The 15501-nt window shown below is 39.1% G+C and overlaps 1 protein-coding gene across 2 annotated transcripts in view; it reads left to right on the forward strand.

Annotated features, from left to right (window-relative positions):
- Positions 1-15501, forward strand: part of fars2 (phenylalanyl-tRNA synthetase 2, mitochondrial) — a 177371-nt gene that overhangs the window by 93836 nt on the left and 68034 nt on the right. For both annotated transcript variants that reach the window (XM_036582599.1, XM_036582607.1), the window contains exon 5: positions 1087-1247. In XM_036582599.1, the coding sequence (XP_036438492.1) occupies positions 1087-1247 (161 nt within the window). The remainder of the gene's footprint in view (positions 1-1086; positions 1248-15501) is intronic.

The raw sequence follows: 15501 nt of genomic DNA on the forward strand, positions 1-15501 counted from the left end.
TCGAAAACGCCTGCCATGCGGCACTCCAATCAAGGCTGAGCTACCAAAACCAAATCACGACATGCTTAGTTGAGCTCAGAAACTATTAAAATTTTCCTTTTTCCTCCGCAGCCGTCCAAATGAGCGCCTCCGCGTTTCCCTGCGAGGAAGTTAATTCTGCATTTCTGCTGGGATGGGAGTAATTAATGAAAGGTACACGAGGCAGGATGGAGGAGTTGATTGATCTGGGCACGCAAAGCCCAGATTTATTCAGGTGTCTGTCTTTGCCAACTGAGTGCTTTGACCCCTGTGTTGCTCCTTCATTACCATATAAAGCAGATTTCCCTCAAATCTGAAGGAATGCTGCTCTGCAGGAGAGACAGAGAGAGAAAGAGTGGACGAAAGAAAGGACTATTATATGTGGTCTCCCTTCACCATGGACCACCCCATGTTGCAAACCAAATCATGTTCATAACAAACATAGTGAGGCAAAGCTTTACTGAATTTCCTTTTTCCTGTCAGTCAGAGCGAGCCATCACTCAAACCTCCAGGTTGTGGAATTCTCAGTCCCTTTAAAGCATAAATTTAGCAGCTTTCTAGTAGCTACATTAATTACATCACAATCACAGAACTGTTGCTAGATATTATCTGACAGGAGTTTATTTTTTAAATATCCTATTTGTTAAACTAAAAGTTCTCACTGCCCTTCATGCCCTCTAGGCATGGCATAGCTTCAAGACTACCTTTTAACTGTCTTTAAAAAAAAACAACAACAAGAAAGCTTGTGTAGCAATAATTAAGTAAAAACAGTGGAACTCAACCATTATTCCCAGCCTGAAAATGTTGCTTTTTTGTTTGTTTTTTTTCCCTGACAGCACTGATCAGTTGAATTTCTGTCTCATTTATAATGTGTGTAACTCCAGCGATGGATTTAGGACTGAAATGTCTAAAAGAATCTGGAACAAACAAACTGCAGTGGGGATCCGCTGTTTCTGTTCCTTTGTGGGGAAACATAATTTTATTAGAGACATTGCATTCTGAATAAAAGAAACTTCTAAATTAAAAACAAATGAAAAATCATAAATATTGTTTTTTTTCTCCTGACAGCGGGTGCGGAGAACAAGATGGGCTGGGCCTTCGGATTGGGTCTGGAGAGACTCGCCATGGTTCTGTTTGGTATCCCGGACATCCGTCTCTTTTGGAGCCAGGACGAGCGCTTCCTCAAGCAGTTCCGTCTGCCCAACATCTACGACCCCGTCACCTTTCAGGTATGATTCACAGCTTTCTACACAGAAGCAGTTGGTGTCTGTGCTGGAGATTATTCTCTGTTGACTATGGTAGTTGACTCACTGGTAAGGCCAGAGCGCACAGACTCTTTGATGTGCCATATCTGTGTGTGACTGTTGTGAGACAGTAGAACATTCTTTTTCATTCACACCGGTCTAGGATGTTCTACCCCATTCACACTGCTAACACTGGTCTTTGATGTTCTACCCCACTCACACTGCTAACACTGGTCTTTGATGTTCTACCCCACTCACACTGCTAACACTGGTCTAGAATGTTTTCCCTCACTCACACTGCTAAAACTGGTCTAGGATGTTTTCCCCCACTCACACTGTTGTCTAGAATGTTCTTATCCATTTACACTGGTAACATTGGTCTAGAAAGTTCTCCCCTATTCACAGTGGTTTATCAGTTCTTAATCTGGAACATTCTAAAACAATAAGGAACCCATTATACAGGCATAAAAGGAGCTGTTTTTGTCGATGGTAAAAATTAATGTAATTTTCAAACATCATGTGTGGTAAGCAAAAAAGTTTTAGATCTTTTGATACATTTTGCCATGTTTACAGTTTCTACTCAAATATCACTGAAATCTCTAAATTATGAGGTTAAGTTAAAATACAAACACTGCTACATGCATGCTAACACTGCTGTGTATTAGACTGACATCTTAAGACTGGCAACCTCACCAAAAGACCCCTTGCAGACCTACAAGTTTTGTTATATGTGCTGGTTAAGTTGCTTTGGCTGTACTAGGCTACAGTTTGAGTAGCTGGTGTTGTAATATAACAGTGTTGAAGTTTAATAGACTTGCTTTCATGCAGCATCATTATAGTATGCAGGAGTGATTGCGTCATTTATTTATCACATATAGGAAAACAGCTTAGACCTGGTGTATGGAATATGGACATGACACAGACTACAGAATGACACATAACTTCAGAGATCTATGGTGGAGAACATTCTAGAGTTTCCTAGCAATCACTCAGCTCTAGGATTTGTTGGTGTTTGTTGGTGTTTTTTGGGTCGGTGTGCTCTAGACAGAGAGTGTTCAGTCCAAATTTCCCACAGTGAAATGAACAAATGGAACAGTCTGAAGCTGTTTCACATTGACCTGCTTACCATGCAAACTGGGGCTTTGTAAAACACCCTCAAGGTGCCCACAGAATTAGTTGTTTACAATTACCCAAATCTCCATCAAGTGTCTGCCAGGTAGCTTAATGAGTTTGCATAGTGTAATGTGTATCCTGTCACCCTTTGCCATTGTTTATTTAATTTCCTCAATTAGAGTGAGTAAATATTTGAGTTTCATGGTTGTGGAAACTTTCGGAGAATAGGTGACTGTATTCCATGCCCTCTGTTTTGCAGACTGAAACATCTAATGTGTTTTTCCCCCATGGGTGTACATATACAGAGTGTGATCCATGTCCTTATAGAGGTTTCAGAATACAATATATTGATTATGTTAATGCCAGTGGGAGGAAACACCTTACAGGTTTTTGTTTAGGAAAGAAAACAAACCTGTTGTGGCCAAACAGTTTTAACCATGATGATATCATCATTTTATTTTGCAGTACTCCATACCAATCAGTGATACTATCACATGCAGCTTTTAAAGCGATTTAAAATGGACAGTTTTCATCTTAACCCTTAAAGTTTTCAAGGTTGTTTCTTTAGTTTTGCACTGGAGCTATGAGGCTAATGTGGCTAACAAGCAATGTTTATACCCACCAGATTGTAAAAACTCCCTGCCTAAGTCATCATATACTTTCCTCAGATTGTGTCATGTTGTTAAGTACCCTGAAATAGACTTGTTTATGTGGTTTTGTCACTGCATGACATACTGTTATCTATGGAAATGTCCAACGGTATATCATGTAACTAAAAACAATACTGGCTTCCATCTTGAAGCCTATTTTTTCTGTATATTTGTTCTTTTTTTATAGAAGATTTTATCATACAGTGTCACAAACCACATAAGCCAGAGATTACTTAACAATTCTGCAAAGCTTCTAGGAATCTAAGGGTTTAGAAGTTTCACACCAAAACTCTTGAACAAAACAATAAACAATACAGCTCTACATAATGAGCAATATGACTAGCAGTGACTGGCTGTGCTAGTCATTACAAGGTCCTTGAAAAAGGGGAAAATAGCCAGTTCAACTCCTCACCACAGCAGACAGCAACACTTAAATTTACAGTTTTTAATAGATGACATGCTGTCATCTATAAAAATGGGCAAAAGTGCAAGCAAAATCCAGGCTTCAGGACGGCTGCTACGACTGTTTTTAGCTATGCAACATACTGTTGTTCATTTAGATAACAGTAATACATACAGTGACTGAAACCACGTGAGCAACTCTTCCTGAGACAGTGGAGTCCTAAGAAAAATAAGTAGGTATACTATAAACAAGAGGTTTTAATCACAATGTGTCTGTTTTGACCTCTGATCATATCTGCATCTATGCACATCCCATGGTAGTATCATTAGAAACAGATGAAAATGAACCAGTCCGAATAGTTTATTAATCTAATCATCATCAGTCTTGGAATATAAAATAAGTGAGAATATGCAAAAATGCATTTTTAGAAGTCAGTATATGGTGTACACACATCTGACTTCACCACTGACTTGAATTTACTTAACAACTCAGCATGAGTGGAGCAAATGTGTGATGTTTTAGACATGTGGTTTGCACTAAGCTAACAGATGGGCATAAGCTCCCGTTACTTTTTAGCTACATTAACTCCAACTCAAGTAAAGAACTAAACATTTGTGGTAGAGGAAAAATTCTGTACATGTGTTTCTTGGCTGCACAGTCACTTTAAGCTGTACAGCAGTATTTCACTGCGTGCCTCGTCTCCTCCGTCCGAAAGCTCATCTTCAGTTCATATGCATCCATCTCCCATCTCCTCTATAAAAGATCTTATTCCTGCTCTGTAAAAGCCTGCTGATAGCTGCTCTAATGCCTGCAGTGCTGGTGCGGTCATTTGTATTCGGCCTCACACGCCCGTTCAGAGCTTCCCCCATCTTTGATGTTTTTCCTTCCACCATTATTCCTGAGGTCAAGCGAACACCCCACACGTACATTAGCCTGCAGGGTCAGGTGTGGGCGCATAAGAGGGAGCATTATAGACCAGCGTAGTGGTCTGGAATTGATCCCAAACTCATGCTGTGGTATGTGGTAGCTTGCTCTGGTCTGGACATTTAGATGAAAATGTGGTGATTTTCTTCAGGTATAGTTAATTAGATGTAATTTCCTAAGATAACTGATTTGGCAATGTGTTGGTTTCCCTCCAGAATTATTGTCACCTTTTCTAAAGGCAAGCAAAATATGTTTTTTACTGACTTAACCAGATGCTGAACATTTTAGTAGTCACCTTGCTATATCACTCCTAATTCAACTCATGGCTGTGGACTTAGCCTGCACAAAGCGTGGCATTAGCAATGTCAAGTGCACTTAGAAATTCACAGCACAGCTGAAGATCGTCATTGTTTCTTATATTGTGATAATGCCATTTTGTAATTTGCCATTCATTGTTACTTCACAATCTCTTTGCAAAAAAAGTAGATTTTCATGTTTTTTGTTGATTGTTTTAATCCAAAATGTAGTCGATCAGCCGAGAAAAGAATTGGTGTCCGAATTTTGCAGTGGATCTACAAGGCTAATGTAGCTGAGAAGTAATGGAAGCTCATACCTCACCAGTTAGCAGTGTGCAAACTGCCTACATAAATCTTGACACACTTGATTCAAATTCTGTCTCCTGTTGTTAAGCATTCTCAAATAAGATATCTTACATAGTTCCTGACTTAGATGGCCTGACAGAATCCGAACCTGATGTGGTCTTTTGCTTTTGTAGCCCATCCACCTCAAGGTTTAATGTGTTGTCCATTCTGCTCACCACAATGGTACAAAGTGTTTATCTGTGTTACAGTAGCCTTCTTGTGAGCTCAAACTAATCTGGACATTCTCCGTTGATCTCTCTCATCAAAAAGGCATTTCCATCTGCAGAACTGCAGCTCACTGGATGATGTTTTTTCCTTTAGAGAAATCTCTGAAGACTGTTGTGCATGAAAATCCCAGGAGGTCAGCAGTTATAGAAATACTCAAACCAGCCCGTCTGGCAAAAGCAATCATGCCATGATCAAAATCATATTTTTCCCCATTTGATAATGTATTTGAACATCACCTGAAGCTGCTGGCCTGCATCTGCATAATTTTATGCACTGAGCTGTTGCCGTGCGATTGGTTAATTAGATATTGCATGAATGAGTAGATGTATTAGTGGTGGGCAAAATAGCAAAAATATAATATTATTAAGAAATGTTCACGATACTCCAAATGTCAAGGTATTTACATTTTCTGACATTTGATGAGTTGAAAAAGACAAAAAAAAAGAAACCAGCACTGTCAGATTAAAAAAATACTATCAAAGCTCTGAACCCATTTTCTATTTAGAGTTTCACACACTGTACTACTCTAAATCCACTTATTATTATTATAACTAATTATGCTTTTTTGTAGCAAAACATTAGTTTTTCAATGTTCTTTAAGTACTGATGACATCCACAAAATGCTCAGAAAACCATATTGTGACGTATTGTGATGCAGTTTATCATTATAATGATAATGCCCAGCTCTAGTCACAGTGACATAATGCTGATATGCTTCGCAGGTCAGAGTTGTTGAATAAAAGTGAGCAATCATTTCTAAGATTTAAGCTAGATCGCCTTATCAGCATGTTGTCACTATGATATCTACCAAGTGAGTTGTAATTACGTGCTATGTCATTTCAGCCATGACATAACCCGTTATAAGAAACTATCAGTGTAACCTGACATAGATGTTATGACAACTTGACATCACAAAAAGCTTTTATGACAGATGACGCCTATTAGAATAAGCCTTGATAAATGTTTTGGTAGGTTTGTCAGTTGTCATGACAATGACAATGCTTATGTAGGTGTCATGTAGCCTTGTGAACACTGCCCTATAGTAACATGCTACTGGTTTTTACAGGTAACAGTATGTTATCAGTTTAAAAAAACACATAACCAAGTCTTTTTGAGATCACAGAAAGGTCTGGCTGTGCGATGGGTCCTCTGATCAGGCTTGGACCACTAACTCAGTTTGAACCCTCGCTTTACAGACACATAACCCCACATCGGTGTTTTCTCCCTTCTCCACTTGTTAAGTAATCTTTGTGCACACTGCCTGATGCCTGAGCTTTATCTATAATGTATGAGTGTGGACTGGCAGCCTCAGCTCCTCAACACCAGCAGGTCACACTGAGAGTTCAAGCTTCCACTCCAGCCTTCACCTCCTCCTTTCGCTCCTTTCACACCTATGCACTTTATCCATGGGTTTCTCTCAGTGTTATAATATATACATGCGTTCTGGAGGTGGAGGGAATGTCAGTGGTGAAGTGATGTGCATGTACAGAGCTGCATTTTATGAATGTTACTCCAGAGCGTTATGGCATAGTGCGGCTGTGAAGGATGTGTAGGAATGAGAGGTCATGCAGTGTGGAAGAGAGTTTAGCTTACTGACCCACAGCTCAAACTGAGCTAAGCTTTTAAGAGCTGGATGTTTTAGACTTTATTTCTTTATCTCAAAATAGTTTAAAGCAGTGGTTCAACCAAGAATTTTACCATTTCTACCAAAGTACAAAGTGTTTCCTTTCTAAAATTTGCTGTTTTAGCTTTGCAGTGGTAGTAATGTAGGCTAAAGTAGCTACAAGTAAGGCTAACAGTGCTAGATTAGCCTGCATGTCGTCACTCACTTGCCTCAAACAAGTCAAATAGACTTAATTATGTGTTTTTGCCACTATGTGACATACTGTGATGTATAAAATGATGAAAAACTGTACCCTACTAGAATAAATTGCATAGACCAGCATAGCTGGTCATCAGCCAAACTAGCATGTATTGGGTTTGGATGTCAGTACACTGGTCACCTAGCATGATCATACTGGGTGATCAGCTAAACCATCATCAGACCAGCACTAGACCAGTATTAACCAGGTTAGACCAGTTTAGACTGGAATGGAATTCATGCTGATCTATGCTGTGTTTTTTTCAGTAGGGCAGCCATATCTTTGTCCCTTTTATAGATCACAGTATATCATACATTGGGAGAAAGTGTCAAAAGTTAGTTGTCTTGTGATGATTTAATATTATTTAACATCTCAATGAAGTTTGAGGCAAATTTGTGTTATAGGCATGCAGTTTGCGCAGTGCTAACCTCAGGCTACACTTCCATCATGTTAGCTACATTGGCCTTTTAGCTCCAGTACTAAAGAAGCTAACGTTGGACACCAAATATGTCTTGGCTGATGGAGTATATTTGGGATAAGGGGAAAGTTGGATGGATTTGATTTTGGGCCAAGGCATTACTTTCTTATAACTTCGTAATATTGTGGCAGAGATTGCTTCACGCTGAGTTTAGTTTCTGCTGTTGGTTCTTCTGTGGAACTTGAGTAAATTTGCCTGTAGAAGGTCATGAGGCAGGAATGCAGCAGGTGCGTGTGGACCGTGGTGTTCTGCTGAACAGGTGTCCAGCACCCTCTGAGCAGCCAGTTCACATTTTCACCAGCAAAAGCCTTGCAGTCGGAGCGAACATTATGTATAAAGGACGACCTGAGAATTTGGCAAAAGTACAGATTGACTGCATATTTATTTACTGTACTGTGCAGAAGTCTCAGGTCATCTGTGGTAAGTGAGGATTTAGGCACTATGTAATATTAGAAAAAGTAGAAATAAACATAAATACAGTAAAATTTGTAACAGGAATTGGGTGGATTTGATCAATTCCATCACCATCATGCCCGATTTAACTTAAAGGGGCACTCCAACTAAAATGAAAATTTTACTGCTTGCTACTTTAGTTGCATGGTAGGTGTTTCTGACAATGACCAATGGGTATGAATATTTCATGTGGTGTTTTATGTGGAGTATTTGGATTTATTTTAATGCTGGAGGGCTTATTTCTCAGCAAATAAATGCTCACTACCAAGATAAACAGCTCTAAATATACTCTATTGGCCTAAGATGTCACCTTTTTAAACTCTCTTGAGCGCGCTTCTTTTCATTGTCGTCTATGGAGCAAAACACAGCGTGCGACTGAAAAGCCTTCTGTAGTCTCTGTCGTTCGTCTGTGTCTTTCGTGTTTTCCCAAAGCGCTTTCTCGTGTTTACCTACTTGTCAATCAAACGTTTTAACTTGCCCCCTTAAGAAGCACGTCCTGCTCCTTTTTAAGCACGAGATGTGGCGAGAACAGAGCTCATTTACATATATCAGTCTTAAAGGCACAGTAACAGACACAGCCTGTTTCATTCTAGGGGATAAAGAGAGGTTGGTAAATTGTCATATAAAAAGCATATAAATATAAAAAGAGCATAAGACCACCCAAATGTTATTAGTACTAATGTTATTAGTACTAATCTCGAGAGGAGAAAAGGTAGGTCACGGGCCCTTATGATTTCTGGACAATACTATGTGCAACGTTAACCTAGAGCACAGGAGTGAACACTTGGAAGGGCGGCCCACAGGCCAAAGTTGGCCCATGAGGCCATTTGAATTTAATCTAACCCCTCATCCAATAAGATAACACATTTTATTACCATATATTACTGGTTACATTGTTATTTTGAACAGTATTTTGAAGCATTTTAATCACAAAATATAGTGTCATTTTAAAAACTTATTTTGAATCCTGCCTACAATCTTTGTTTGTATATTGTTTTGGGTTTTTTTGCCCTTTTCCCACCACAAACACTCCACTTTGGACGCCAAAGACAAAAACTTTGGGCACCCTTGACCCCGAAGAGTGTGTCAGATTTGCAACTGATGTATTCTGAAACTGCAGAAGCTCCTCCAAATATTGTGTTGGCGAACAGACTGTGTGTGTGTGTATGTGTGTGTGTGTGTGTGTCTCAGGTTGGTGCAGTGGTCCTGCAGATTGGTTGTGTGTGTGTTCGTGTGTGTGAGTGATCACCTTTGCTCTCTGGCTGCAGGTCATTCCTCAGCCCATCTCCCTCTCTGCCCACTGTCCATTATTCACATGAGAGAGAGAGAGAGAGAAGAGAGAGAGAGAGATAGGGGGAGGGAGAGAGAGGGAGATGTAGCTGTCTGCCTGTCTGATCCTCCTGTTGGAGTTATTTATCGTTGCTGTCTCTGGAGAAAAGCCCATAAAGGGGCAAGTAAGCCTGCAGTGACCAGCGCAACACATCAGTGATGTGCTATGTATGCATGTTCTTTCTCTCTCTCTTTTTCTGCTCTCTCTTTCTTTTTCTTTTTCTGCTCTCTCTTTTGTGCTTGTTCTTTCTTCTCTCTCATTTCTTTTTCTCTCTGTTTGCTTCATCCATGCCTTTTTTCTCACTCCCTTCTCTTTTTGTTTCATTCTTCTTTCTTTCTGTCTCTCTCCTTCTTTCCCCCTCTTCCCTTTCTTTTCCTTCTTCGACTTGCTTTGTCTTTACCTCTCTATCGCCCCTCTTTCTTTCCCTTCTTCCACCTCCCTCCCCCTCCCCCCCATTCAGTTTTTCATTCTTTCTTCTCTCTGTGCCCCCTGTAATAAAGTATGACCAGTGTATGTCAGTGTGTTTTCTCCGCCCTCTGTGTTTTCGGTGGCCTCTAAGTGCACTACACACGCACATGTACGCCACGGCTGATGACGAGAGAACAGGGAACAGGCCCCCATGAGAGCCACCGCTCCCACCTCAGCAGGCTCCCTCTGCCTCACCAGAGAAGGCTGCTGTGACACCTTGTGTCCTCATAATGTCACAGGATTCATAATAATGCTTCATAATAGGAAGTGGTCCAGCCTTGCAAAGTAATTTGGTCATTTGTGAAAAGTACAAAAAGAAAGAACAAATTTCTTTGGTTTGCTTGTTGTAGGATGTAAACAAGTTTCAAAATGTACCGTCCACTCCCCATACAGTCCATATATGGAAATTAAGCTGCCAATAACAGCCTGTTTTGAATTCAGCCACTTCTTGTGACATCACAACCATGATGAAGTTTACTTTTCCAAATGTCTCTGAATGCAGAATTAGCAGTTTAATCCATACATTGCTGCCTGAAGTACTTTTTCAATGAGACAATACAGGGCAGCTTAATGTCACTACAGACGACACCGCCAAACGCAGTCCAGAGTACAGATTAGTCTCTGTGGCACAACAGAACCACATTCAGCAGAGAGGAACTTAATAACTCAGCTTTCTCAACACTGACTTTCAATCAGTACTGATTGACATGAATCATAAAAGTTTATAGTTTATCTAGTCAACACAAGGGAAGGTAGTCTGGGGAGAATGACAACACACAGACAGTGAAGAGACACGCCCAATATGTAAATATATGGTAATAAGAGCCAATAGGAATGATATGAGTTTTACTCAAGAAGGTTGCATTGACCAAACATTTATCAAAGGTGACAGTCTCAGCTAAACTGCAAAAAGTTTATTCATCAAACGGGATCTTTGAATCTGAAATTGTCAAAATAAAGTTATGGAAAAAGCACAAAAGTCCAAATAATTTGAAAGTTCATATTTATGCTGTCTATCATATTAAGCCACACTGAATTTTCAACTGTCTTCAAAAACAACCCATTATTGGCCTGTTCGTATTTGCATGTAAAGTCAAGTTAAATAAAAATAGTGAATATAATACATTTAAATAAAGTTACCTCAACTCAAAATATGCTGAAAAAAACAATCTTACTCAAAATCACTGAGTTACTATCTCACCAATTCATTTTTGAGTGAATTTGCAATTTTCAGATGATGTTACTCCAGCTTTCTGTAGTATTTAATTTGTGTTAATTCTTTCATTAAGATGTGCAGTGACTTTTACAGTGTAGAAATGTAAAATATGTGGCTGGAAGTATAAAGTCACTCGTCTTGGTTCTTTCAGTTGCACATTGTACATGGGTTTACTATCCATCTGTTTAATATTGAGCAATATGGTGGACAGATTTTATCATACACTGCTGCTCAGTTTGTTATATAATTATACTTTTTTAACATCTCATTGATATGAACTTTTTACATCTTTTAAAGCGTCTGGGAGTAGTGTTTGAGATTGAACTGGTCACTTCCTCAGCGTAAAAAGTTCCCTCACCATCCCGCAGCATGTGTTCGCTTCTGCTTCTGAACACCTTTCATCTCCTTCTGTTTGGTATTCAACGCACAAGGCCTGCAAACCCAAAAGCTTGTGTGAGGATGGAAGGATCTTGTAAGAGTTAGGGGCTTTTTCAGCACCTGGAGGGCCTTTGTGAACATTTTGGCCCTGCGGATGGGGATTGGCCTCAGGGTGTAAGTGTATGTTTAACCCCAGGCCCTAGAAGAGGCCCAGAGGCCCGTCAGGTTCTCATCACCCTGAACCCTCGACTGTTTGCCAGTGGGTATATTCTGGGAAAGAACAGGAGCCATTAGCGGAAAGTGAACTCTGCCTAAAACCTCGTAAAAGTGATAATTTGGCAAAGAAATCACTTTAACAGAGCTCACCCCTTACCCCACATGTAGTTGATGAGCCAAAACATGTTTGGCAAGTTTGCTTCTTTAGTTTTTTCAGTGGATCTATAAGGCTAATTTGGCTAACACGTAATTTGAATACCTCATGTATTAGCATTAATGCCTCAATTAGCATGTAAACCACATTAAATTGTTAAGTAAGCCCAAATAGACTTGCCTATGTGGTTTGTAACACTGTGATATTTAGAGGACATTTACACCTCGCATCAAGATGTGAATTCAGTGATTGGATCATGTTTAGATTTCACTTGGTCGCATGAAAAGCCAGATATAAACACCTAGAATAATAATCAGATTATGATCGGATCACTCAAACCACATTTAGAGGTGGCCAGAGACGAATCTACACAATCAATCCACATTCAACACATGTAAATAGTAAATAGAATGTGTTTTCTATAAGTAAAAGGAAGTAAAATTGAAACAGTGTATGTGTTGATGTGCTTCTTACTCAGGAAAGAAAAGTCAGATCTCATTAGTGAAACATGAATACTGAAAAGTATAAGTAGAATCCAGCCAAAGTACGATCCTAACATGAAATGCATGTTAATTCAGGGTGTGAACAAGCTCAATGTCTTCCATCAAAATGCATAAAAGTATGTTGCATAGCTAAAAACTCTAGTTGCAGCCATATTGTAGTGTGAATTTTGTCCATACGTTTTTATAGATAACAGTATGTCAAGTAGTTAGCTTTCTACTGTAGGGTGGTGACACCTGCGTACAGTCATACGAAACACAAGCTTTAAACACCCCAAATGACATGTTTTGTTGATTTTCTGAAAATAAATGAATGCATTCTCGACAGGGAATAAACTTAAATGTGTTGTTTTTTTTATTTTAGAGGACGATTTCTATTTATTTGATATTTCCTATTGGGGCAGGGAGTTAAAATCTAAAATTACATTTCATGTTTTATCGTTTTTCTCAACATGTTAAATTCAGCCAATAAACAGTAATTGAGCATGAAAATATGCAGAAGTGTGTTCTCTGTAGTGCTTACAACTTTGTTTTCACTTACAAAGTCAACAAAACATATCATTTGACCAGGGGTGTTTAAACTTTTTACATAAAAGTTTGAGGTTGTCAAAAACACTGACATAAACCCACATAAACGTTTGTAAAAAGCTTATTCCAGTTAGGCTCATCTGCCATAAAGGCTGCTTTTATAAGCTTTGATGACATAATACCTAGGTCAGGTGACCTTATTTTTTCTGATATTGGGCTGTCATGACTCGCTGTTGGGTGATTTGACGGCACATTATAACACCTGACTTTAGTTCAACCAGCCTTACTTGGCAAGCTGTGCCATATTATCTGTGTTATGTCAATGTTATGTACACTGAGCTACAAGAAAGTGTCATGAGACAACCTCAGGTTATAAAACAAGCAGTGTCACCTGACACAGATGTCATGTCAACGTTATACCAAAGTTGGCAAATGACACCTGCTGGAATAAGTGTATACAAATATTTGCTTATGTAGGTCTATGTCAGTTGTTATGCAGCCTTGTGAATGCTGCCCTACAGTTAAGGTGTTGCTGCTTTTTCTCTGAACTGTTGTTTTAAGTGGTTTTGTCTGCTGCAGTAAAGATTTGAATTGGCTATTTCCCCCCATTTTTCATGGACCTCATAATGACTACGACAGCCAGGATATTTCTTTCGCATAGCTTATTATGTAGAGCTGCCCTGTTTATCGTTTTGTTCGAGTGTTTTTGGTGTGTAACTTGCAGACAAAGCCGTCTCATCTCCTTCTCATCTAAACCCCTAGATTCTCTCGCTCACCCTCTCTGATGGCCTCCTCCTGCTGCAGTGTCTTCAAAGCAGCACTTTTTCTCTCTCCCGGTCTTTTATTCTGGCTTTTCTTCTCTGTTCCTTCTTCTCCGCTAATGCCTTCGCCTCTCCCTCTACACCAGCGTTTAGTATCATCATCTCATTCCTTATTGGCTGAGTTCTGTCTCTCCACAACGCTTCTGTCAAAGAAGCGATGCAGCGCATGCCTAATTGTGTCTGCAGTCTTAATAACAGATTGTTTAGCTGCTTTGTGTCATTTTCGCCGTGTACCTCATGAGCAGTTTTTGTCTGTTTAATTTGATTTGTTTGTATTTGTGTGGAAGCAGATGTGCGCTGAGTTGTCATTAGATGGTAGCTGATGAGAATGAGAGTGCTGCAGACGTAATGGAGTCAGGATTCAGCCCTGAGGGGGCGCCGTCACAGAACAGCTCAGCTTTGCAGATTCAGGTTTGATCCCCAGCTGTTCTATTCGTGGCCGGCAGTCCCTCAGGACACAAATGGACATCTTCTCTCTTTCTCAGTTGTGACGAATCAGCCAGTTGGGCATTATCATGTGATCAGATCGAAAGCTTGATGATCTCCTCAGAGTCTGTGTGCTGTGCTGGACAGTGCTGCATTACTAGATCACTTGGACGGTTTATGGTGAAGACCCACCTCTGAGGAGACCGATTTACCAAGTACACTAAACTTAGGTCACCTAAACTGCCCTGAAAGCTCAAACTCTCAGTGCATTTTGTGCTTGATTTGGATTTAACCATAGCCAGGGAGAGCATATTTGTTCAATTACGAGTCATATAATCAGCATCTGCCTTCACAGTTTTATGCAAAAGTTTAAACACCCCCGGTCAAATGACATGTTTTGTTGATTTACTAAGTGAAAATAAATTAACACATCTTCTATCAGGAACACAGGAATTAAATATGGGATTTTTCTGTAAATTTTGGTGCACAATTTCTATTTATTTGCCAGGTTTAACAGTGGGAAAACAGATTGGTATCAAGTGGATAGTTATATGGTAACATTATGGTAATGTGTACTTAAAAATGACGTGCTAATTTTCAAGTTGTGACAATATAATGAGTTATAAGTTAGTAATTATAAGTGGTAACAGGTTGGTTAAAAAAAAGGTATTGTAAAATATGATAAAAGCAATGGCGTGTAGTTGTACTAACCTAACAGTAGTATGCTCTAAAATATTTTCTAGTTGATATTAATAATTAAGTTAAGATAAAGAAAGAGAAACATGTTGTGTAGTTTGAGTTTTTTTCATCACTAAACTGATTTCTGAGCCTTTTGCCAGATCTGTGCTTCATAATAGAGTAACGGTACTTTGTTAACAGGTGACACACAAAGAGAACACGTGATGGTGTTTTTTCCAGGCCTGAATCTGTATAATCTCAGTGCATGTAATTTATCTGTTACTGAGTACATCTACTGTCTGTATGTGACAGTGAAAGTGGAAGAGCATCCATGGGTGATTATAAAAGGTGAAAGAAATGAATTAGTATTTTGCAGCCATAATACTGTGTTAATTTAACAGAACTGCTCTTTTTAATAATAACCATAATATTATAAAGCTGTATAATGATTTCAAAAATTTCAGAGTGGTATATTGATTAAACAGATATTATGTTGTTAGAGATGGACACCCTATTGCTATGAATGCCAAAAAAAGCTAGAGTGACTGTCTAATTGTATAGCATCACTCATTATTAATGCGATAATTACTGACTTATTAATTAGTTACAACTACAAAATTAGCATGTCATTTTTTTTTAGGTTAGTACAGCTTGTTATCATAATATTACCATATTATTACCCACTTGTTATCAGTCTGCTACCAAAAAATGAATACTTCTGCACATGCCACGTTTTATGTTTATGTATTTCTTTTTTCCCCAAATTCAGCAA

The sequence above is a fragment of the Colossoma macropomum genome, unplaced genomic scaffold (assembly GCF_904425465.1).
Source record: "Colossoma macropomum unplaced genomic scaffold, Colossoma_macropomum, whole genome shotgun sequence".
Taxonomy (NCBI): Eukaryota; Metazoa; Chordata; class Actinopteri; order Characiformes; family Serrasalmidae; genus Colossoma; species Colossoma macropomum.